This window comes from Macaca thibetana, chromosome 17, assembly GCF_024542745.1.
Source record: "Macaca thibetana thibetana isolate TM-01 chromosome 17, ASM2454274v1, whole genome shotgun sequence".
Taxonomy (NCBI): domain Eukaryota; kingdom Metazoa; phylum Chordata; class Mammalia; order Primates; family Cercopithecidae; genus Macaca; species Macaca thibetana.
Genome location: NC_065594.1, coordinates 20,339,602 through 20,366,638, shown reverse-complemented (window position 1 = coordinate 20,366,638; position 27,037 = coordinate 20,339,602). Strand labels below are relative to the sequence as shown.

Genomic DNA, 27,037 nt, shown 5'->3' with positions numbered 1-27,037 from the left:
CTCTTATGCTCTTTTCCATATATCCTGCAATCTTATTGGCTATGCCCTCGAAATATATTCAGAATTATCCTGCTTTCCCCATCACCTCCATTTGCCGCCATTCTGATCTGAGCCACCATCATCTCTTACCTGGATTACTTCAAATAGTTCCCTAATGGGTCGCCCTGCTTCCAGCCTTATTCTTGAACTGTGAAATATCTAAGGGTTTACTCTACTTTTAAGCTAACAAGTTAACTTGCCACAGAAGGCTTTCATGGAAGAAGACACTAGACTCCTGAGTCAGAGACAAAAGAGGAATGAGTCTTCAGCAAAAGCAGTAGTCAGAGTATCAGCATTTGTGCTGCTTCCTCAAGCCCCAGTTCCCACAGGGCAACAGAAAGAGGGCCAAATGATACCTGCACTTACAGTGAGATGCCTTATAGAAGAGGAATCCTGAGCTTAGGTAACCCAAATTACCTTCTTACAGAGAGAGAGAGAGAGAGAGAGAGAGAGAGAGAGACAGAATATATCTTCCAAGGCTGCACTGTGTGCTCTACAAATATTCTTGGAAATACAGTCAATGTGGTCAGTGCCTCTGCTCACAAGGTATTTATCTTCCTACGCCCTTTTGTGGTCTGTTCACAGCATAGTAGTCCACGCCTCTGCTAAAATCCTCGGTGGCTTCGTATTGTATTCTGAGTAGAGGTACAAGTATTTACAACAGTTTTCAGTATCCTACACAGTATGTCTCCCACATCCTTCTATGTCTGTAACCACATGTCCTGTACTGCTTGGTGCTGCTCTATCCACTTCCTCTATTCCATCTACTCTGCTCTCCTGCCTCATCCTTCCACATGCCAGCTATGCCTGCCTTAAAGTCTTTGGATTAGCTGTACCAGCTGCCTGTAATGCTCTTCCCCCAGGTATCAACATTTGCTCAGATGTTACCTTCTCATGAGGTTTACCTGACTGACCTCCCCCATCATCACCATTTCTACTGTCCTCATTAATCATGATTTGATGAGTGAATGAATGAGGGGTCAATTATCTTTTTAGGTTAGTGATAGGTTTTATTTCCAGCAAAAAAGGCAAAAGCCATTCTTCACCTTTGTATTTGAAAAGCTTTAGTATATGAGATAAAATGTTGAAGATATCATGGCTTTCATTTTATTCAATTGCTTTTAAATACACACATACAAAATAATTGTTCAAATGGTTCCTAAATCAAAGTAAGATCTTATTGCTACCTTACTAGATATTGTCATTTTCTAAAATGAATATATTAAATAATGTAAGTCTATTTACTTTTACTTCCTTTGATCCCTGGTCTCTCAGATTATGAATCATAGAATTATTTTTCTAGTACATTCTCTTTTCTCTGAATTACAGACGAAATATTATGTTTCTATATTCTTTTTCTTGATTTTAATTTAGACAATATCTCTACAGGTTTACTTTACCAAATACTCTAAAGTGTATTCTATAAATCTGCACAAGATACAGATTGTTTAGAGAGTGATGCTACTAATTCTCCCTTTTTAGTGCATAAAGCAGCATTTTTATGAGATAGATGTATATAATTTTTGAAGATACTCAACATCTGTTGAAGTTGAAAAGGTTGTCTCAGAACCATTTGAAGAATATATTCCCATTAATAGAAAAGGAATAAATTATCTAAACTCTGTTTGTGTATGTGCATTTTTTTAAGAAGTACTAATACAGGTCTGGAAAAATAAATACACTGAACATTAAGACTCAGTGCTTTTGGGGGAGGGAGTGGCATTGGCAGAGACTTAAAGGAGAATTTTTTTTCCTCTTTGTATTGGAATATCTTCCCATGAACATGTATTCAAGTATTACGTAAATTTTTTAACAAAAATAAATTCATGGAGATAAACCATCCATCACCCAGTTTTCTTTTCTTTTGCCTCAGTCATTTGCTTTCTTCTCTGTACCATCCTATTGTTGGATGGGCATTCTATGCTTCGATGAGCAACCAATGGCTCTTTAAACAACCATTCCATTTTTTCCTGTGACATCGTAACGGATTCGTTGCGTGCTGAATGTGAGTCTTTTCTCCCCTTTAGGTGATATTTTTAGCTGCCATGCAGTTGATAACCCCAAACCCCACTCGGAGCTCGAGATGCTCAGACAGTATGGACCAAATGTGCCTGAGCCCATCCTTCAGAAGCTTGTGGCTGCCTTTGGAGAGCTGAGGAGTTTGGCTGACCAAGGGATTATTAACTATCCTTATTCTACCAGAGAAGTTGTCAACATAGTCAAACATTTACAGGTAGGTATGGCACACACCTGTACATAAGAGCCATCACTCTCTTCTTTATTTTTTATTTTTTCAGACTGTACAGTTCGTACCAGAGTTTTTAATTTCCATAAATATAATAATGAGTCAGATTACATAACTTGAAATGTTTATAATCTAAGTTATAAATATAGTAGGCCAATGAACATTATTATCTGTTCAGCTTTTAAATTAACTTTGGCAAAGTCTTCAGTCATTACTGAGGAGTTAGGAAATTTGGTGGAAGGCCGTTGTTAGAGGGCAGGTGAGGCAAGAGAGTGAGTCAGTGGGGAAACCTTCCTGTTCTGTTATTAGGCTTTTTACAACAAGCATGTGGTATGTGAGTAAAAAATGTTTTTATTTTGAAACAAATCACATGGAGACAACAGCAAACAGAGTAGGAACTAACAGTACTGATTAAATACCTGTAAATACTGCAAGAAAATTTTATGAGATAGAGTAGGCAGGAGAATGAAGTTTCCTGCGACAATGTACAATGTGTTCTCCACCTTACTAAATAAAACAAACAAATACAAAATGATGTAAGTCTTACTTACAGAACAAATAAGGGTCTCCAAGCTAACAGTCACAACCCAACAACTCTTGACCTCCGCCCTATCCCCAACCCTCCAAGAAAACCCTAGAAAGAAAAGTAGAAAGGTGGGGTGGGGAGAGTACACAGAGGGGAAGATGTTGATCCAAGGATACAAAGTTCCAGTTAGACAGGAGAAATAAGTTTTTGAGATCTATTGCACGGCATGGTAACTGTAGTTAATAACAATGTAATATGTATTTTGAAATTGCTGAGAAAGTAGATTTTAAGTAATGGTTGTACCATAAAGTGTGTTAAATGATGGATATATTAGTGTGATTTAACCGTTCTGTAAGGTATACATACATTGGAATATCACATTGTACCCCATAAATATATACAGTTATTATTTGTCTATTAAAAACATATGGAAAAAACAAGATTAAAAATAAAAGCTTTGTTCTGCCTATAAAACCATAAGTCCAATTCAGCCAGCTCAGAACCCATCACCTAAAGAAAATCAAAGCAGACCCAGGAAAGGACTCAGAGGACATGAGCAGTGTAAATTCAGTTGTAGTCATACTTGTTTTCTTGCCCTCTACTGCTCCCTGTTTCTCTGTTGTTTGTCCTTTTTAATGTTCTTTCCTTCTTTTCTTGTTGCTTTATATTTTCTTCTTCATTTACTCACAGACCGACTTTTCTGAAAACTTCTGTATAGATATTTAACATGCTCCTTTACTTAACTAGCATTTTTTAACTGTTCAATCTGGTACTCATATTAAAGGCAGGAGATTTCAGAAAGCAGTGACAATCACTGACACCAGGATCTAGGCACTGCTCTAACATTTGAGAGGAGGAACTGTTCCCCCTCAAATTCTGGCATTTATTTAAAAAGGAAAATATTGTTAAGTCATCTGAGCAAACATTAAAAGAGAAAAATGTCTACATTTCTACTACCCGCTTATCTGACAAGGCCAGTAAATTTCTGCTATAGTTCGTTTGATCATTATTGTCCTATCCATTTCATAAATCTTTATAATGTTGTATATTTTATCACATGCATAATAAGGGAATTTTTTTTTAATACAGAAATTTCCCACTGAAGGTCTCTCCAGTGTAGTTCGAAATGTGTTTGACTTTGATTCCTACAACAACGACATGAGGGAGATATTGATTAACACATTACACAAATACGGGATACCTATTGGAGCAAAGCCTACCAGTGTGCAACTGGCAAAGGAGTAAGGCAAATTCACTGTTGATCAGTATTCTTCTGATTTTTAAATGCTGATAGTTCTTGATTTACCATTGCATTCTACAAAACTGATTTGCTATAGAAATTATTTTTATGAGTAAGCTTTTCAAATATATGTATATGTTGCTATTTGCTGGCTGCTTTTCAGTTAAATAGCATTATTTATAGGCCTGTAAATTGAAAATTTTGATTATTATGTATGTCCCATGAGTAGATGTAATACAGTCAAATAAAGGGAAATATTTGTTTCTTTAACAGTCTCAGTCCTTTTGTTGAATTACTATGAGTATTACTATTTCATAATCCAGTGCACACCATTGTACAAACATGAAAACCACATAAAGAGATAATGTGCATTTAGTTGATATGTTCTTATTTCCGTACTATATAGTTTTCCTTATGATAATTTTCTAAATTTATGATCATGTTAACTAGAGAGATTTTTGGTTACTTATGTCAGCTTCATAGATGAAAGAGGTAGTAAGAACTGGTGGGTTTATTTCATGCGAGCTAGTTGCCTACCCTTTATTTTACAATCATAGGCTGCTACTTAATGTTAGTTAAGAATCTTGCACATATGGTGTTGACCAGAAAAGTAATTGACAGAATTTTTCAGTAGAGTAATTAAGTCAGCACAAATTCATTAGAAAATAGTTTTCAATATGCCTAACTTACGGATAATGCATCTAATACCATCTTTGTCTATAAAAATAGTTAATTATAAATTCATAGGGGATAATAATCAGTTTTAAATTACTGTTCAATTTTAGCCCCAAATAGGAGACACTATCTTTCTGTAGAAAAAAATGTGTTAAATGTGAATATAAATCACTGATTATATATAAATATAAGTCAGTGATTAGCAAAAAAAAAGGTGCATATATGTATATATAAAATCTCCAAGGTGTATACTCATCCACATTTATTGATTCTTTGAAGTCATTATAAAAACTTGTCAGGATATATGCCAATAGACATAAATTATTAAAGTATCAGGAACTTTTAAAAGAGAAACAAATATTTCCCTTCTGTGTTAAAAGAACAAGATGGACTTATCTTAGAAATTATATTATCCGTGCATTGGTTTATATTATTAATGAATAAGTAAATTATTTTCCAGAAAAATGACCGGGTGGCAATTGCAAATGCACACATCTTTTTGGCACAATGCTATTTTATTGATTGATTAGCAGTCCTTATGGGCATTTGAAACTAGGTCAGTAATTTAATGGGTATAACATATTGTCTGTATAAGAGAGTTCAAGAAATTCTCTTTAATATGCAAGATTTCTATTAGAAATTTTCTTTAATATGCAAACTTAAGTTATTTACTTCCTTTTTGTAAACTCTCTTTATTTTTAGCTGGAAATAAGATGGCTTTTATTACCATTAACAAATTTATATAATTAGAGTACTGACTTTATGGGAACTAAGCTCGTGATTTTAAAACAATTTCTTTTTCTACTCTTGTACGACTATAAATAAAAATTAAAATACATGTTAATTGGTAAGGTTAATCATGAGAAAATTTTTACTTCGAAAGCAATTTTAGTTTCTAAGGAAGAAACTAAAAATGGTTTAACTTATTCATTGTCATCCTCAGTTCTAAACAGAAAAATTCTTGCTATGGCAAGTTAATTGTAACTCTAGTACTTATGAGTAGAAGCAAAAGTACTTTGAGCCTGGAAACAAGTTGGTGACACTCTTGCATTACAAGGGGATGGAAACAACTAGTTGTCCCCCAACCGCATATAGCTAGAAATAGACTTAAGCAGATGTGAAGGAAGAGTGAATTTTCCTTTTAGAAGGAGCTCATAGTAGGTTATAATTTCCACAGTCATTCAGAGCAATTTTTTCCTCATCTGTTAATTGCAATAACTTAGGCAACTCAAAAGTAGTGTTCTTTTATTGCCCTTCACAAAATTCACAGGTTCCATAGCAATTTCTATCAAATTATCAGCCTTGTACTTAGAGAGAGTAGGATGACGAAGTGAACAAAGTAATGGCCTGGGAATTTAGCAGTTAGTCATATGTTCACCTGTCTGCCTGGATCAGACATGGAAAAACAGGTGAAAAGAGCCCTCAAAGAGCTCACCATTCTGTTTTGGTCATTTGAATTTAGAGAAGTTACTTAATTAATTCTCTATTGGTATAGAGGGCCTTTTCTTATAAATAGCATATCTATTTGATTTTTTTTAAATATTTAAAAAATATTTTTAAATATTTTAATATTTTAAAATATTAAGTACACTGGGAGAAATTATTTTTAAAAATATTTGATTTACCATCTAAATCAGGACATTCTTGAGAAAGGCAGGGGGAGCTGTTGACAATAATTCTATAAAAAGAGTGTAAAAGAAGACTGCCCTGGCCAAGCCAGAATATGTGATTATCTTCATTGTAGATCATCAGTAAGGTTCCTTTCTATTCTAACATCCTTTGAATTTTAATATATTCTTAATGTTTATCTCATCTGTAAAAACCAACATAAAAATATGTGATACTAACACTTTTCATTCCCCCTCTCCGCCCCGCCCCCCAAGTGGTGTACTGTTGATGGTAATCACATAGACCGCTGAGAAGTTAGTCTTCCCCATGCAGTCTTTGATTTCACTTTGACTTTTCTAGACCTTTTGCTAAACCAATTCTTCTAGGCTACTTCTACCCAGCTCTGCAGGTACTGTTAGTGGGGAAGATACACATTGGATTTCAGTTCCTAAGGAAGAAGGATAAAATGGTTTAAAACTATTAGTATCTTTTTGCCCTGAATGAACAGTTCTCACTACAACTTAATTTTCACGTTCTCTAATGCGACTGCAATGCCTATTGATGGGAGTAAAGTTACACTGAAACTAGAACAAGATTATCATACCCACACTCAGGGTGGGGATGGAAAGATAATTGGCCACCCACTACATATAGCTGAAAACAGATATAAGGCAGATGTTCTAGAAGGGGGAATTTTTTTACATGGGCTGAGATAATACTAAACCACTGTTTGTGTAGTTGTCTGTAGCACCTTCTTCCTCAACTGAAATCAGAATATACTTGTCTGTTCAGTAGTGGTGATGTTATTTTTGTGTTGTTTTGCAAAATTCCCAAAAAGAGAGATGCTGTCACTTTCCCTTTTGTTCTCCTAAAGAGTGCAGCGATGTTATCTATCTCACAGGTCTCTGCACATTTTTTAAAGGCCCAATGTGATGAGGTGAATTTAACTTGTCTTCTTTAGTAAACTTTTGCTAAACCTGGTATTTTTAGACTTTGAGCCTTATTGGGTGGTTATTTTATTTTACTTGATCCTGCAATAATGGAGCTCTTCTTCCTTATCTACAAATATATTCCCAGACCTTAGTACCAGGATCAGAATTGGCTACCTAGACCCCACCCACCCACTGCGTTTGCCCCTTTCCACTAGTACTTCCTGAGGTTTGTTATTGCTCCTCTTGTAAATTTCTAATATATGGGAAAGGACATGCCAAGAGAAGGCAAACATAGCTAAATAAGGAAGTACACTGGGAGAAATTATTTTTAAAAATACGAATATTATGCTTTATATGGGAGTTGAATTTAATTCTGTGACATTTGTCCTGTAGAGAAACAACTGTATGCCATCTATGAATCAAGAAAAGATGATCATCCTCACACTCAAAATGGGAATTTGTCCTATAGAGAAACAAGACAATTGATGCTGTATGTGTGTGTTGCGTGTATTAATGTCATTTTGTCAGTATTGTAGGGATAGGAGGATTTACGTTAAAATGGAAACTCTTGAATTTTAAACGTTATTATTGGAAATATCTTTGTAACATATATATTTTAAGAGAATTAGGTCCAAACATCCAACCAAAGCCATAGATTATCTACTATACTTAAATATAGACAACTATAAACTTTAAAGCAAAGTTTGCCTGTTTTTTCCTCAAGTGAACTTTTATGTCTGAACTTTCTTTTATTTGGGAATAAACATACTGCTAGCACATTAGCACTTCCAAATTAAAAAGTGTGTTTCAGAATAATTTATGAAATCTGCTATACTGGGAAAACATTTGTTTTAAAGAAAGAAAAAAAAATGCTGTCTTTTCCACCAAATTTCCATTTTAAGAAACTTATACACTATTTTATCTTAAATTTGTATGTCACTCTTACTTTACAGTTCTTAAGATGGGAAAATTGTCATTTCATAGATCAACAATGAAATGTAAATACTCTACTTCTAAATATAATTATAACAACAATGTTATGATTATATTTCATAATAATGGTAATAATGATGGTAGTACAATAATATTGATGATGGTAGTAGGAACATTTATAGATAACTAAGTACCAGACATATTTCCAAGCACTTTCTTTACATAAATTTATATAATCCTCACAGCAGACCTATGGCATATATATAATATTATTGCATCTTGTAGATGAGGAATTTGAGGCACAGAGAAGTTACATAGCTTGCTGGAGGTTAGAAAGCAGGGGTAGAGCTGGGCTATATGTAATATTCCAATTCTAAGGATGATATAAACAGATTGATATGTAGATGATAGGGAATTTCTAAATCAGATTAGTTATTTAGATATTGAAAATTATCAATAGTTTTGGCTTAAAAGGACCTTGGGATTTTTAGTAACCAACTTGGAACTCATCATTGACCATGATGTCATGTACATGTAATATACAAATTCTTATTCTTCAAGGAGTTATAACAGATTCAGATGCTTCGATTTTAGCCATAGTTCAAATTGAAGAGTAACCACAAAGCAGATAAATAGAGACTTTTGGCACAACAGAGATCATTTTGGAGACCTCTTCATTCTCATTTAATTTTTCTTTTCTTGTGACATATGCAGGATCAAGAAATAAAACACAAGGTGATTCACTTAGAAAAATAAAAACCTTAGAAAATTTTGTATGACCACCATATATAAGAAGTATACTAGCCATCATTTCTTCTTGATTTGGAACACAAATTTATAGACTCTTCTCAAAGATTGTGGTAATTTTAAGAATAAGCATACAGAAAAATTGTCTCTATCCTCTGAAGTTACCTTCATGTGTTTTTCTCTCCCTGCCTTCTCTAGGAGACACACATTCTATAAAATATTTAAATATTCATTCTCTGTGCTCCAAGTTCTTTGCCCTCAATTCTGTTAATATTTGAGTATTACTCCTGATTAAAGTAGCTGAGATTGTGTGTTCATTTGTGTGTACTTCAGTGTGTGTTACAGGATTGTACTTAGTATTTATCTTTTCAGAGCACTGCCAGATGTGCATATTTGCAGATAGAAAGCTTCATCTCTTTTGAATTTGTCCTTGAAAGGATATCTGCCTAGAATTGGTTTTCTGCTTTAAAAGTTTACATAGTTTTGCCATCAATAGCAGCTGCTACTTCTCTAACAGAGAACAACTATGGAGTCTTCAAAGTATCAGAGGCATCAAAAAGAACACCCCTGCCAGGGCCTCTCTTTGGAATACTTTTATTAGATTTCTCTTTGAAAGTCCGAATGATTATCAATTTACTGTTTATCATACTAACATAAAATATCCTTTGTTTAAAGTTTTGTGCCTTTCTTTCATTTTCCCAAACTATTATATGCCATAATTTTCCTTTTGTAATCATAGTTTTTTCAAATAAGTTCATGATGTTGATCATGGAGTTCTAAGGTGTACAATTCCACTCTGAATGACTATTTAATTTCATTTCAGAAAAGAGCTGTTAGTTTCAAAAATGATAAGGTCTACTTAATGACACCTCAAAAGTGTCATAAGCAGAAGAGTGGTGATGAGTTTTATATTGTCATAGTCTTTGCCTTGTATTCTCTTGGCATATTATGAAGTAGCTTCACAGCTATTCCATTTGCTTTTAGCTCATTTATGGGGATACAAAAAATAAGAAAATATCAAATCTACATAGAAACTTTCAAGATCTGTGAATCTTCTCTCATGCATGCAGTAGCACAGAATGATTCTTGATCCCTTAAGCATTTAAAAGTGATGTTTTATGAGAGCCTGTCTCCTAGCTGAATAGAAATCACCAATCCCCACCTGTAGCTATCATTTCTAAATAAACCTGCAAAGTAGAGTGCATCATTCGTTGAGGCTTGTAAGTGAAGGAGATGGTTGACATATAATCAGAATGCAAAGCGAAAATTTACCATAGTAGTTTGCAAATTGCCATTGAGATGAGAAACAAGTAGGTCAAAATGTTGGCAGTTATAATATAACCAAACATTCTTTCATTTACCAGACACTTACTTAGTGGTAAACAGCGTATAGGGAGTGTGAATTACAAAGGTGATGAAGAGTTATCATCTGCCTTCGAAGCCATCACAATTAACTGGGAAAGCTGTCAAGTGAAAGATTGACTTGTAGCCAGGAGTGGTGGTGCATGCCTGTAGTCCCAGCTACTCAGGAGGCTAAGGCAGGAGGATTCCTTGAGCCTGTAAGTTCAAGGCTGTGGAGCACGATGATTGCACCTAGTGGTGCAATCCAGCTGGGCAACATAGCTAGACCCTGTTTCCTTAAAAAAAAAAGAGAGAGAGAGAGACAGAGTGACTCATGTGAAGTTAGAGCCCCACAAGAGGGAACCAAGAGTCAGGATTACAGCCATCTGCCCTGGGGAAGAGTCAGTGAAGAGAGAAGCTGAATCATTAAAGTATTCTCCAGGCAAATAAAGAAGCGAAGAACACTGGAGACATTTTAAGAAAACATGGTGCATTTTGGAAACTAAAGACTGTTTGGCAACTAACTCAGGGTTAAGTGAGAGCATGCTGAATGGTGAGGCTGAAAGAAAGAGATCAGAGTTTCAATCAGAGAACAACATGGTTACCTTTCTAATTTAAAAAGACTCCTCCTCTTTGGTTTTCTAAAGGTAATAAACTGAAAGGTGGTGAACCTAAAGGCAGGAAGACCTGTTGCAAAGCAGTTGCAGTAACCCAGGTGATGAAGAATGAGGCCCACATTGTGGTGGTGGCAATGAAATAGAAGTACAACAGCAAGAGAGGATTAGGTGGCAGAACTGATGGATTCTGAATACTAGAGATCCAAATGAATAAGATGTAAAGCTTACTCTCGATGCATTAACACTCTAGTAAGGAAAACATGTAAAACTACCAACCTTATTATGCAATGTTATATTCAAAGTGCTATATTCACAGTAGGGTTTTCATCCTGTGAGTCCTTCTTGTGAGAAATACAGGAAATTTGTCTCTGGGAAAGTTTTCAACAACTGGGAGAGTTTCAGTCCCAGTTATCTTGTTGTGGATGATTAGAAAAGGAAAGAACGTAAGATTAGAAAATACTAAGATGCAGCTGATAAAGCAGATGGCAGAAAGAGAGAAGACATTTTTTCAGTGAAACGTGAAGAAAGATTAAGGAAAGGAAACCCTGGCCCCAGAACTGTAGTCTTGCAACTTCCGTGAGGAGGAAGAGAGCCAGAGATGTGTGGAGCAAGTTGACAACGTCTGCATTGGCACTGAGTGACGCTGGGCAACAGCACTAGACTACAGTGTCGTTCTGGGTATCAGGGAGTATATTTGAGAAGTGCCTGCCAAGAATAGCAAATTTCCCAAAATCTTCCATCTCATAAATCTAGATTACTCTGCATTTCTGTGATCTCTTCTGGACCTAGGTGGCAGAAGTATACAAGTCTAAGTTATGAAGTGGAAGCCCTAATTTCTAAATGCAGAACCAAGCACAGAAAGGGAAAATATGTACAAATACTCACATATACATCATTTGTAGCAAAGCAAAATTAACTTACCAACATCCTGTGAGACCATAGGGAAGTGACATTCTGAAGTTTCTAGCAAATAAAGGAACATATTACTGGGAATTAATAATTGTATCCATTGTTACTAAAGTATGTAAAGGGGCATCTCTCTTTAATGTGCTGGCTTTTTCTTTTAGTACATATGAAAATATTTTAAGGGATTTCTTAGTTCTGACCTGCTCTCTAAATTTTTTTCTCTCTCAGGTCTTTAATGTGAAAATTACAGATTCTGTAGAACTTTATTCTAAGAGTTTCTAGGAGTTTTGTATGTATAAATTTATGTGGAAACCCAGAAATGTAAGGAATTCATTTTTCCCAGAAAGGAATATAGAGGAGTGAGGAGTAATGCAAGTGGGAGTAACATTTGAATTGGCACTTGGGAATAAGAAGGATTTCACCAAGGAGGCTGGAGCAGAAAGGAATTCTAAGTGGAGGTAATGGCCTCCTGGAAGCATGAAAATGCATAGCATGTTCAGGAATAGCAAGTAAGAGTTTGAGGTAGCTGAGACTGAGAGGAAGGGATGAGCACAAAGCCAGAATTATTAGTCAGGGCTATTCCATGAAAGGCTCCAGTGAACTTTGTTGGACAACCCAACTTAATTTTTGCCAGAAGTTAGATTTAAAACATCAGGAATGAGCGAGGCCTGCTAAAATTGGAGTTGTTATTTTTCTTCTCAAAGATGGTAGTAATTGTTGAATTTTTGGAAGTTGGTGGAACAGCCCTGAAGGGTTCCGTTATTCCCATGAAAATTAGTAGTTCTTGTGGTAAGGAAATGTTTTAGGAATTGTTGATAATAGGTATGTCAACAACTTCCAATTGCATAATGCCCCTAGAAAGATCCAAATCTGTTTCATGTGTTTTCTTTCATATTCCAAAAATAGTGTTGGCAAATGTTCAGAGAAGGCAGAAATTTGCCAGAACATACTCTTTAAAACCCAGCTCACCAATTTATGGAAGCAGTCTTAGACAAATCTCTTGCATGTCATTCAGACTATAGTACTTGACTTTGGTGTCCATATGCATCATGTTATGAATTGTATGTGTGTTTAAAAAAAAAAAGAAAACCTTTTTTATTCTTTCTGTAAGTTGCTCAAGTACTATAATTTGACCTGAGTCATAATTGCAATACTCACCTTTCTTTTAGTCCAAACTTTTACTTCCAGATCCTTATTATCATTTCCACAAGGGATTAAGAAACACCAAACATAGGAACTAAAATACTTCGCTGTTTTAAAAAAACATAAATTCATGAATGACATTGAAGATAAAAAGCAGTGCTATTTATGGGCCTTAAGTTCCTCCTCCTTCCCCATGAAATCAAATTCACACATCATTCTAGCTGGGACTTTAACAAAGTTAAACAATACAAGTGACAAAGTCTTAAAGCCATGGAAAATGCCATTATTGTTTTAATCAGATATTAAAACTTAAGTCTGGTCAGAGTTGGATGACGTAGTTCACTAAGAGAATAGAGGGGCTTTTGCTAACTGGTTATTTAGAGTTTCCCCTAAATTAATGTTGATTATGTTTCAAATTCCAAAGCTTGCTCACGTACCGAAATATAATATAATGCTTCCGCTTTCCCCTGACTACTAACTTACCAAGGGAGAGAAAGTTAGTAATGGTCAAATTTTCCCACAGCTTATTCGGAGGTCTTAGTAGTAGAAAATAAATGAGGGGCTTGGGTTTACCTCAGTTTGGCCAGCCTAGAGCCTACAGTAATAGTCCAGAAACAATAATACCCCATGTTAGCAAGGGACAGAATGGTGTCAGTTTGATTGTGTAACTCCAGGACACCCTGTGTTATGTGTCTTTCAGTTTAGTTATTATTGCCAATAGCATCATGTTATGTGGTTCTGGAATAGATTCTATATAGGGTACCTGAAGGTCCTTCCCATACCCTGCCAACCAAACAGCCAGTGCTATTTTTATATAGAACCAGGCAACGTATAATTTCCATGACTGTTATTTAGAATGAGTTGGCAAGTTCAAACCAGATTTTATGAACATGCCTGGCATTGTCAGTAAAACCTGAAAGTTGAGCAAAGTTACTTTTCCTCAAATGGATGAAGGGGTTTTTTTTTTAAGCATTTGTATGATAGTTTTGTAAGATTTATGAAAGAATATATTAGATCAATTTTTTAGGCTAGGTATCAACCAAAGATCATTTAATTAATGATCTCCCCTGAATTAAATTAAATTTCAAGATGTGAAACTGTTTCTGTTGTCTTCAAAGAACCAATTTGGGATGTATCCAGAGTTTGTTTTTATATGCTTTAATAAAGCATGTGTATCTATCAGGGAATCTGTTCTGTTGGTAAGTATAGATATTTTCATTCTGATTATTTTCACTTCAGAGTATCAAGACAATGCAAGACTATAAAACTTACCAGTGACACTCCTCTCTACTCTCTTCCTTGATCATCACAGACTCCCCAAGCTGTAACGACCTTTACAGATCATTCCCTTCATTTCACAAATGAAGAAATTAATATCAAGCAAAGTCAAAAAGGCAAAAAAAGAAAGAAATTAATACTTAGAGAAAACGATGGACTTTCCCCTTCCCAAGTTTATATAGCAGGTTAATAAAAGAACTAGAACTAAAACCCAAATCTCTTACAGTCTGTTACATTATGTCTTCTATGCTGGCAGAATATTAAGTGTATCTGTTTCTTTTATTTTTCTGTTTCTACATTTGGAGCCCCAATTCTCCTTCCGTGAACTGCTGAAAGCAAGTGTAAAATAGAGTTTATTCCCTAGACTAAAAGAGAGATCCCAGTCTATGTTTTCAAGATCTGGCCTGTTAACACAGAAATGTATTTTTATTACATTCAAAAAAAAGAAAACAGTAATTGTAAGACCCCTTTATTTCTCTAATTCAGTACCCTCCTCCTGACCCCCTGCACACACACATTCTTTCCTGGTAAAAAGATGAGAGTAAGTGGGTCACCGATTGAGATAATTGTCCAGATACTTAAAATATATTTTAGACGATAGATTCAAAAGTGTGTGTGTGTACTTTTGAGAGATTTATGTCATATGACTTAGAAGAATTTCAATGTTAGTTTCTTTTTAATTTCTTTCCTCTTGTGATAAACATTAGCATTCAAAAGGGACGAAAAGCATATTCTACTAGAATGTTTGCTTCCATTATTTTATGCAAAAAAAACTTAGCCTTACATGATCTTATTAAGCATATGGAAATATTATGTCAGACTACTTTTTTACTGTAAATAAAATAATTTCTCAATATAAACATGTGTTCTTTTAATGATCATCAAACTCATTCCAAGGATACATTTCAATTTGTAACCATGTGCATTTTATTTTTAGAGAGCTTTTAACTCTGAATCACTAAATTTCTAATGCATTAAATGACAAATCAATGGTTCCTATTTTAAAGACTTGAATAAAAGATAGTATGATTAAAAAGTGAAGACTTGGCTTACACTTGTAATCCCAGCACTTTTGGAGGCTGAAGCAGGAGGATCACTTGAGTCCAGAAGTTTGAGACCAGCCTGGGCAACACAGCAAGACCCTGCTTCTACTACTTCTACTAAAAAATTAAAAATAAAAAAATTAGCCAGGCATAGTTTTGCATGCCTGTAGTTCCTGCTAATCAGGAGGACGAGGTGGGAGGATCATGAGTCCAGAAGTTCAAGGATGCAGTGAGCTGTGATTGCACTACTGCCCTCCAGCCTGGGTGACAGAGTGAGACCCTGTCTCAAAGAAAAAAAAATGAAGACTTAAAAAAATTATCTGCTGTTTTATACTTTAGTATTGCCATATTGGTTTTGGCAAATCACCTTATCTGAAAGTCATTTTAAATAAAAGGGAATCTAAATACAGAATGATTGCATTAGAAATCAGCATATAGCTCCCTTGGTGGGTTAATGCTGAAAGTGGCCCCACAGGTGCTTCTGGATTCCAGTAATGCTCTACCTCTTTGGGTACTGGTTACACATGTGTGCAGAGCTGACGTATTTATCTGGACATTTTAGTATGTACTTTATGTTTTAATTCAAAGTAAAAAAATTAAGATGCCCAAATAAAGCCTATGAAACTTGCCGTATACAACATACAAAGTGAGACTAGTAGTATCGTGTACTCTTTATTATTTGATTCCAAATTTAAAAGAATAGGCTGGGCGCGGTGGCTCATGCCTGTAATCCCAGCACTTTGGGAGGCCAAGGCAGGCAGATCACCTGAGGTCGAGACCAGCCTGACCAACATGGAGAAACCCCACCTCTACTAAAAATACAAAATTAGCCAGGCGTGGTGGTGCATGCCTGTAATCCCAGTTACTCAGGAAGGCTAAAACAAAAGAATTGCTTGAACCCAGGAGGCGGAGGTTGCGGTGAGCCTATATCGCACAATTGCACTCCAGCCTGGGCAACAAGAGTGAAACTCCGTCTCAAAAAAAAGAATAGACTGAAAAAATTGATAGATTGCTCCAATTTTTAGAAAAAGTTTTCCTATACTCTACCAGAAACGTAGATGTTAAATTACTACAATTCAAAGGAGTATGTATGTAAATCAATTATATTTGTCATTAAAGTAAAAACAGGACCTTGCCTTACCTTCTGAGTTTCTGAAATGTGGGATCTTTTTTGTCTTAAAGTATATTTTAAACATGATTTTATACACTATCTTTTAATGAAATGAAGTATAACTCACTTCTAAGTAAAGCGTTCTTCAAATTTATTTGTATGGTTGGTAATAGATGGCTTGTTATTTTTTTTTCTGTGACTTGGATACAATAAGAAATATTTACTTTGCAAATCATCCTTAACAGGTTGCCTCTGCCAGAACAGACGTTCATGGGCTACTGGACAATTGGTCAGGCAAGAAGTGGGATGCAAAAACTCTTGTGTCCAGTGGAAACTCATCATATAGACATAAAGGTTAATATCATCATTATTTTCTCTTAAAATATTGAACCTTATAAATTTTGCTGTATCTTTCCTGGAGATAATCCAAACAATCTCAGAAATGGTTTGTTCTGATGTTATTTTAGCTTCTGCTCTAACTTTCTGATCAGGCTGGCCTCTCAGTAGACAATTCCTAAAGGCTAGATAGAATTTCTAAAGAGCTAATTGGATGATGAGAGTCAGGTATGTTACATATTTTCCTAGGAAAGTTGCTCTGTGATATTTGTCTTATGCTAATAGGATTAAAACTTTGTGCTTTTTGATTTTTGGCCTCTTTAGCCACACATTGTTGCCAGGTTCAGGCTTCATGTGAAAGGAAAAGAAAGAACTATCAGTCACTAGTTGCAATAGCAGTCCCTCTAGGTATTTCAAGCAGAAAGGAATTTACTGTGAGAAATTAGATGCTTGTAAAATCATTAGAAAGGGCAGCAGGAACAGAAGTTGAGGGGCAACACTGGACTTGTAATTTCAAGATCAGTATTTCTGCTTCTGCTGCCATTGCTGCTGCTGAGGGCAGCACAGTAGAGCAGCGTCAGCAAACATTTTCTCTAAAGGACCACAGAGTCAATATTTTTTAGGCTTTGTAACCATACAGATTCTGTTGCAACCACTCAACTCTGCCATATAGTGCAAAAGCAGCCTTGGCAGTACGTAAACAAGTGGAAGTGGCTGTGTTTCACCAGAATTTTATTTACAAAAAAAACAGGCTATGGGTCAGACCTGGCCTGCAGGCCCTAGTTTGTCAACCCTTACAGTAAGACAAAGTGAAACACACCCAGACATGTGCTAATCTGACTGTTCATTTTTGTCAGAGCCTCCTTGTGTGCTATTACTGCAGGAAGATGGCCACTACCTCTTTTCTGCCTTCCAGATCTCATTCAAGTGCATTTAATTGGCAAAACCTAAATCATTTCCAGAATGCTTTCTATTTATTATTATTATTACTGAGACGGAGTCTTGTTCTGTCACCCAGGCTGGAGTTCAGTGGCACGATCTCGGCTCACTGCAAGCTCCGCCTCCCGGATTCACGCCATTCTCCTGCCTCAGCCACCCGAGTAGCTGGGACCACAGGCGCCCTCCACCATGCCCAGCTAATGTTTTGTATTTTTAGTAGAGAGGGGGTTTCACTGTGTTAGCCAGAGTGGTCTCGATCTCCTGACCTCGTGATCCACCCGCCTCAGCCTCCCAAAGTGCTGGGATTACAGGCGTGAGCCACTGTGCCTGGCTACCAGGATCCTTTCTAAAGGGAGTATGAGAAATGCAGTTTCTTACTCCCCTAGCCCCTGAGATATAGACTACATAGAAGAGGGGTGGTGGGCAGGGGACATGGATGCCAATATCTAGTCCAAACATTTTTGATTAAGGACTGTAGGGCATGCAAATCACTGGAATTTTGCTTACATCTCTAGTGTTCTTTCAAGAAGTCATATCTAAGTACCCAGAACTAATATTCTTAACATTATTAAATTAGGTACTCTGCTTATATTTATATTGAATAATTATCACCATGCGTGAAATACTCTTTCATAAGTAACACTAGTGATTATCAGTAAGTTTGGTTTTTTAAAAAATTTCAAATGCCACATGTTTTGCATTTAATTTAAAATACCCAGGTTTAACCATTACATTTCTGTGTAATGACATAAAAATCCTTCTTCACAATGGAAATGTATCAGGCTCTGGCTCATTCATTTGCAAATTATTCTGGGTTTGGACAGCTCTGGGTCCTGAGACTTGGAGTTCAAAACTGGCTCTCGCCTTAGGAAGGAATGAAGAAATGGAAATGCTATGGGATTTTACATCTGGTGTATTTCGTGAGTAAAAAGAAAAAGTGAGAAATTAAGTAAGATAGCATATGTGAAAGCATTTATAAATGCAAATGTATTATTATTATTGTTATGAGTACTAAGCCTATCAATAAATTGAAAAAAGAGCAGGATATTAAATACTTGAATTTAAAGTTTATATTTTGGAAGAACTTTAGCTTTTCTACATTTTGGTGACAACCAAAATGTCTTCACTGAGATAACTGCTTTATTGTAGGGTCCAGCACTTATAAATATACAGGAGTATCCAATAGAAAGACATGAAGAAAGATCCCTAAACTTTACTGAAGAATGTGCCTCCTGGAGAATACCGCTGAATGAAGTTAATATAATCTGTGACATTGCTACATCACATGGTATGTCCGCTTATTCTTTTGATCTTTCTTTACTGCATATGTTTTTTTAAAAGAGGGATTAAAATAATCTCTAGACATCAAAAAGTTTATGATAGACTTGATGTCTGTCATTCTTGGATTGGATAGCAATTATATGTAATTTAGAACTAATTTCCTCTAACAACCTAACAAAATGCTATTGTGGAATCCACATAAGCACTGCTGAGTTTGTATGCATATGTCTGTTTCTCATTACAATTGTAGCACAAAGTTAAACACACCCAGGCATGTGCTAAAAATAGAAGGGAAAAATAAAAAGGAAAAACATTGGGTTTTTTGGCTCAGATTCCAGTTTGGTGATTACATGAACCATGAAAGTAGGGCTGGAGTGATTTGCAGTCATTAAACTTCTAATTGTAAAGGATGGCAAATAAAGAATGTGAATTTTTGGCATCCACACTTCTGGACTGTTGCCATTACCTACTGATTCATGCAGTGGGCCCTGGGTACATTTTGGCAGAAGTTCCTCAACTGCTGTCAGTTACTAAGGTGATATAAACAGAAGTGGTGGCTGGGGGAAGGGAGAGAGTCTCTAACTTGACTAAGATGAGAATTGTTGAGGCAAAAATTGGTATCTTGTTTTTTTGCCTTTAAGTTCTGTTGATATAGTTTATTCTACAAATCTGCCATTTTAAATAAAAATACGTGCTTTTAAAAATATACAGTTTTTTAAAATTGGTAAAAGATAAATGTCAATCTTGTATCTGTATGTTTAAGACAAAGACTGAACTGCATTTAATGCCTGCAAAAAGAGAAAATAGTTAATGAGTTTATTAAGGACATTTCTGTTAACACTTTTACTATATTCCCAGTGCCCTATATTACGCAGGAAGATGCTCAATAAATGTTGACTAGAACTTATTTGTGTTGATAATGGAAGCATTATAAAAGATCCATAAATTATAAATTCTGTGGTTCTGATAACTGACACTGTAACATCTACAGTTTGCATCGTCTACTAAAAAAGTGTGTCTTTTTCAGTCCTTCTGTTGACTTGTGTTTCTTATCAGTTAGCTTATTTATTTAAATTTACTGTAGCTTTATATATAATATGTGTGATATGTATAATATGTCATTATATATAATATATAGATATGGTACACATGCACGCACACAGACACACACATGTGTTCCCGATTTTTCAGGGTAGTCCCAATTTTTTTTTTGGACAGAGTCTGGCTCTGTAGCCCAGGATGGAGTGCAGTGGCACAATCTCGGCTCACTGCAAGCTCCACCTCCCAGGTTCACGCCATTCTCCTGCCTCCACCTCCTGAATAGCTGGGACTACAAGCGCCCGCCACCACACCCGGCTAATTTTTGTGTATTTTTAGTAGAGACGGGGTTTCACTGTGTTAGCCAGGATGGTCTCGATCTCCTGACCTCATGATCCACCCACCTCGGCCTCCCAAAGTGCTGGGATTACAGGCGTGATGTAGTCCCAAATTTAAATGACGTATCTTATTGTCGTATCTCATGTCTTAATTTGGGGTTTGGAAAATATGACCACTGTAAAATAGATACCTGGGTGATAGGTGATGCTGATACCATTTATTATGCAAAAGTAGCTTAATCCCTTGCTTCAACGGTTCCCACATAAGAGATTATGAGAAACTTAGTCCAGAGCCTGGCTCCTCAAAAGGGGGGACCTCAAACCAGCAGCATTAGCCTCTCCTGGAAATTTGTTGGAAAGGCAGAATCTGAAACCACACCCCAAACCTCCTGAAGTCTGCAGTTTTATTAGATGCCCAGGTGATTCACAGGCACTTGAAACTTTGAAGAAGCACTGACTTCTTCAAATGGAAGGAAATGGACTTAGGTACCCAGATTGAAAAGACAGAGATTTTATAGTAAGAAATACTCAAATATGAACAAAAGTTTGGAAAATAAGATCCATAGAGCTAAGATTTTTTAAATGGAATTACTTATTTACAGCTAGAAAATCTTAAAGAGCTAGTAACTGTCTGGAAAATGCAAGATTAGCAGATAAAAGATGTTGACCAACTGGTGTCCATCTGAACCAACAAGAGAACAGACCTTCACTGTAGCACTAAGCACGTTACTGTCATACAAGGAAGAATTTCCTGACATTGAGGATTGTTTAATATTTAATGGTTTTATCACAAGATATTATGACATTCTTTGGGGAACAAATAGACAATCAATTTTTTTCAGATAGATAGTTGTGACCCTATCTACATTTAGGGTCGAAACTAAGTTGCTTGTCATGGTCTTTTCAGCCTAATCAAGCCATGATACAAATCATCTGCTGAGTTCCAACTCCATGTTCCAGCTGTGTATTCATGATTCAGTTTTCACTAGCCCTCTTGGCCAATTAGAAAATTGGTTGCCAGCCACAAAATTAACACCTTTTTGTCATTTCAGAAAATGAGCAAAATACTCTCTATGTCGTTACATGCAATCCTGCTTCCCTGTACTTTATGAATATGACTGGGGAAAGTGGCTTCTTTGTGGACTTTTTTGATATCTTCACAAGAACAGCCAATGGCATTTGGCACCCTTTTATGACAGTGGCACCGCTGGGAAGTCCTCTCAAAGGTCAAGTGGTTCTCCATGAGCAGCAGGTAATGCACACCAGGCTACAATGATGTGAAGAATGACTTACATGAAAGGCAAGGGTGATTAGAAACCTATAACTGAAAAGATGTGCTTTCATGATGATCAAGGAGAGGAGCTGGAGGGGATGGGTCAGGAGTTGCATTTTATCAGTACCACAAAGGCAGGCTAATATCTTGCTTTCTCTAGAGACTTCAACATGACCTATAAATCTAGAAACAGGTAAGTCAGGGTTTTTCACCCTCGACACTATTGACATCTGAGGTCAGATGATTCTTTGTTATGAAGCTTCCACTCACTTTGGGGAGATAGACCAGTAAACCAACAAATGAACATGCCAGTTTCAGGTAATGATAATTGTTACATATAGAAACAGAGTAATGTCCAAGGGAGTGATGGGGATGGGGTAGGAAGAATTGAGAAAGTGAATGGTATTAAAAAGAGTGCTGAGATATCACCTTTTAGGAGATGACATTTTATCTGAGACCTGAATGACGTTTTTTGGTAGAGATAGCCATGTAAATACACCAAATGGAATACAGTGAGATCCATCAGTATCTAATGATGCTCAAGTTCTGTCCATCATTACTATGGATTAGTGCACTAAGATTGTACTAGTGACAAGCACAGATGCCCGGACTCAGGCTAAAAATAACTCCAAACAAAACATATAGATCCGAAGACAGATTTCAATTAGTGAGAATTCTAAAGGTCTAAGTTAATCTATTCAATACCAGTAGAAAGGAGCCTAATGTTTTTGTATACCTATTATCAACTAGTATATACCAAGTACTACACTAAGCATATTATTCATTCAACAAATATATATCATGTGCCTCCTATTGAGGATACTGCAGTGACCAAAAGTACCCAAAAACTCTTGTCCTCAAAAGCTTACATTCTGATGTAGGAAGATAGACAGTAAGCAAAATAAGTAATTATATCTTAAATTAGAAGGTGAGAAACAATAGGGAAGAAGATTGCAATTTAAAACAAGGCAGGCAGGGATTGCCTAATTGAAAGGGGGATATTTAAACAAAGATTTTAGAGAGGTGAAGAGGAGAACAGGTATCTGGAAGAAGAGAGTTCTAGACAAAAGGAATAGTAGGTTTAAAGGCCCAGAGGCTAGAAACATGCCTCTTCATCTTTAAAGAAGTGTAATGGGGAAGATTGAATAGGAGGGAAGTGCTGGGCATGGTGGCTCACACCTGTAATCCCAGCACTTTGGGAGGCTGAGACAGGTAGATCACGAGGTCAGGAGACCGAGACTATCCTGGCTAACACGGTGAAACCCCGTCTCTACTAAAAATACAAAAAATTAGCCGGGTGTGGTGGCGGGCGCCTGTAGTCCCAGCTACTCGGGAGGCTGAGGCAGGAGAATGGCGTGAACCCGGGAGGTGGAGCTTGCAGTGAGCCGAGATTGCACCACTGCACTCCAGCCTGGGCGACAGAGCAAGACTCTGTCTCAAAAAAAAAAAAAAAAAAAAAAAGAGGGAAGCAGGAGGAAGTGAGATAAAGAGGTTACACTGTGGGTTGGAGTAGGGGCAAAGTGAAGGGGGTGGTGAGAAGCAGGCTGTGTAGAGTAGGGGTCCCTAACGCCCAGGCCACAGACCAGTATTGGCTCCTGGCCTGTTAGGAACTGGGCCGCACAGCAGGAGGTAAGTGGTGGGCAAGGAAGCATTGCTGCCTGAGCTCCACCTCCTGTCAGATTAGCCACAGCATTGCATTTTCATAGGCCCGTGAGCCCTACTGTGAACTGTGCATGCAAGATATCTAGGTTGTGCGCTCCTTGAAGAACCTAATGCCTGATGATCTTAGATAGAACAATTTCATCCTGAAATCACCACACAGCCCCCACCCCACCTCTCCAGTCATGGGACAGTTTTCCACGAAACTGGTCCCTGGTGCCAAAAAGGTTGGGCACCACTGGTGTAGAGTCTTGTAGGCCATTGAAGTTTCTGGATCCTGACTATGAGTAAAAGGGGAAGACAGGAGGAGGTTTTGAGCAGGGAGCTAGCATGATTAAAGGATTTCTCTGGGTGCTCTGTGTGAATAGTCTGTAGGTGCTAAGGCACAATGAGGGAGACTAGTTAAGAGACATGGTGGTTTGGAGGAGGATGGGGCTCATAAGCAATGACAAATTCTAGAAATATTTTGAAGGTAGAACTAACAGGATTTCCTAACAATTCCAATATATGGGGTCAGAGAGAGAGTAAAGGACAACCGTAAGATTTAGGGACTGAGCAACTTGAAGTTGCCATTGACTAAGATGGGGAAGGAATCTGGGAGGAAAGCTCAGATGATATTAGATTCAGTTTGAGATGTCCATTAAATATCCACATAGATGATAAGACTGGAGTTCAATGGAGAGCTCCTACCAGGATATACCAGCTTGGAATTCATTAACAAATAAATGTTCTTTAAAGCCATGAGACTGAAAGAACTCACCAAGGGACTGAATGTAGAGAACAGAAGTTCAAACACTAAGACTTGGGGCAGTAAAATTTTAAGAAATCAGGAAGATGAGGAAGAATCAATGATGGAGTTTGAAAATGAGTGACCAGTAGAGTAGATGGATAAACTGAGGAGTGTGTTATCCAGGAATGCAAGTGATGAATGTCTCAAAGATAAGGATCAATTGTTAAATGCTGCCAACATAACATGTAAGAGATTGCTTACTTACTCATGTTATTCTTCCAACTGCCCAGTGAGGGTAGCTCTTAGCCACATTTACATATGAGAAGACTGAGGCTCAGACTTCAAATAACTTGTCTGGCAGGGAAATAGTAGAACTGAGATTCAGAGCAGATTGGTTTGACCCTACCAGAATTAAACATCACCTACTCTCTCCCTCACTACAGATTTGGGGAAAAAGATTAGTTTGAAAACTTAACAAGTACTCATAATAGGAAAATATTTTTTAAATGCAGTGTTGTTACTTATGAATATTTAAAGAGCAAAGTGCTACCAAGAAATAATACTTTCACTAATCAAGAGAAAAGTATTGCATAATATGTCAGTAGTTCATTGAGGAAATAAGTCAACGTTAACTTTAGTCCGTGCCTCCAGAAATTATCATAAATTCTGAGTTATAAGTATTTTTCTGATTTTGTTTTTACTTTTTTATTTTTACTTTTACTTTCTCCTAGGAGCAGAATTTATAAATATCCAGATATTGTTTATAAAAGTTTATGTCCTGAAAATTGGAATGAGGGTTTTACTTTATAGATTTTCAACAAAGTATCGATGCCATTGAATTTAACTCTGTAGCCAAAACAATCTGTCATAAAAGGTACATGATATCTTGGTGGTTTGTAATTTAGTAAGTCAGTCAAATTTGGATGAGACTACATTTGGAATATTTATTTAAACAGTCCTGCCACATTTTCAACTGTCAAATTCACTGTCAAATTTACATACACAAATTCTTTAATGAAAGTGCCAGATTTGTAGGTTCTCAGCAAGAGTTTTATTTTCTCAAAAGATCCAGTTATTTGGTAACATTGCTAATTAATACTCTGTTTAATTTCAATTACTTTCATGGAAGAAAATCTGATTTTCATTGTGAAGCTGTGCTTGACTTCCATAGCCAGCACCTTGCCTCCTTATATGCTGCCTTGCTTATCCCTTTGGCCACAGTTTCAAGTTTTCCAGAAAACTGCTTCGGAACCCTGAGCAGACCTGCACACCTTGTCTGTATACTTCCTCTCTACCTGTCCTCTAAACTGCCTTCTCTTTTCCCAGAGAGGGTATCTTAACTATTTTATAATTTACCCCTGTCAAGATGTCAGACCTGTACAATTCCATGTGAACAGCACAGAGCTGTGAAATTTAACAACTGATAAATAATTCTAGTGGAATGAAAAATAAGTAGACTGCCATCAATTCCTTCTTCTTCGTTCTACCCTAACTAAAAATGAAGCAAAAATATTGTAGAAAAGTCCTTCCATGAATTCGGCTATTCCTTGTCTTTTTAACATAAATCTTTGCTACAGATGCATGTCCCTGGTTAGTTTAAGAAGTTGTTCAAAAATTCCTTGCTAAAATAAAATCTTAAGTAAGAAAAGGGAAACTTTGCCATGCCTAAAAATAAAGACCCTCCCCTTCCCCCACTCCCCATGAGATTATTTATTACATCTGTACAAAGTTTAGAATTTCAGATTTAGGGACATTGAGGTCATCCAGAGGTTACTTTTCTCCCAGTCAAATACAAACATAATAAAATTGCTCACTTGCGTCTCCTCCCTGCCCCCCTTAAAGGAGTGCCAAAGCCACAGTTACATGTACTCATGTATGACGCAAAATTCTATTTTTAAAACCAGACAGAATCTATCATTAGTCATTTACAGAAGGAAACCATTAACATCTAAAAGGATGGAGCAACAGAACTCCTTCATGTTGCCAATTGCTTATAAACTAATTCTAAATACAGCAGTGGCTGGAAATATGTGTTTTCTGTCACTTAGAAAGATATAGTTTTTCAGTTCACTTATGCCATGTTATGAATATATAAGTATTAGACCCTAAAAAGGTAGAAAAATGGAAGATGATACTTATTTTTATACTTGATCATATTTGTTTAATCAACTGCTTATTCTTATGCTTACTCATTTTTAGGCATGAAACATTTTTAGGACTTCCTTTTGCTTACAAAGGCTAATATTATCCCAAATTGCTTAAGTACTAAGAATTCATTTTAATGTTGTACATATTTATTATACAAGAAAGATTTCTTCCATCAAAAATACTTATTCAAAAAATATTTAATCTAGAATGGAGATTGTAAATTTTTAACTTAATTTTATTTTTTTCTTAAGGAAAACTCTAAGGTATCATTACCATTTTCAAAACTGTCAAGTAGTGGTGAATGATACTTGTTATATGTTAATTTTTAAAAGAATATTTCTAACACACATTCTTAATGGAGAATTATATCTCATACAGAATGATGCATTCTAAGGGTGATGTTTATGAAAGAAATTAAAGCTTTGTTAACATGATCAGTAAAATTTTTTAATACATCTAAAAATCAGAGTATATGGTGTGAAGTGAGTTATATGGTGCAAATACTATTTTAATTCTTGAGCACTTCCATAAAATTAGCTTGTAAAATAAAATTAAAACCACACTGAGATGCTAGATTTGCAGATGAATCATTCATTTTTTAACATTTCTTCTTCTTTCTCTGACTAAATTATATGACAGAAGGCAAGGGTCATGATTAATTCATCGTTGTATTCTTTATATATTAAATATAAGCTCCTCAATAAATATTATGGAATAAATGAACAAACACTTCACATTTTATTGTTTTCTATATTTTTCAAGGTTTGTATTAATTATTTGTGTGCTTTATGACTTTATCTTCTCCAAAAGAAATTCTTCTTGAAATGAAAAGTTCACAAGAGTTAGGATAACTGGAGGAGCCCCAAACATAAAATAAAATAAAACAAAGAGAGAAAAGACACCTGCATAAC

General features: G+C 36.1%; 1 protein-coding gene across 2 annotated transcripts in view; it reads left to right on the top strand.

Annotated features, from left to right (window-relative positions):
- Nucleotides 1–27,037, top strand: part of VWA8 (von Willebrand factor A domain containing 8) — a 395,340-nt gene that overhangs the window by 236,663 nt on the left and 131,640 nt on the right. For both annotated transcript variants that reach the window (XM_050766153.1, XM_050766152.1), the window contains exons 25-29: nucleotides 2,067–2,272; nucleotides 3,900–4,051; nucleotides 16,630–16,738; nucleotides 18,809–18,947; nucleotides 21,369–21,568. In XM_050766153.1, coding sequence (XP_050622110.1) covers nucleotides 2,067–2,272; nucleotides 3,900–4,051; nucleotides 16,630–16,738; nucleotides 18,809–18,947; nucleotides 21,369–21,568 — 806 coding nt within the window. The remainder of the gene's footprint in view (nucleotides 1–2,066; nucleotides 2,273–3,899; nucleotides 4,052–16,629; nucleotides 16,739–18,808; nucleotides 18,948–21,368; nucleotides 21,569–27,037) is intronic.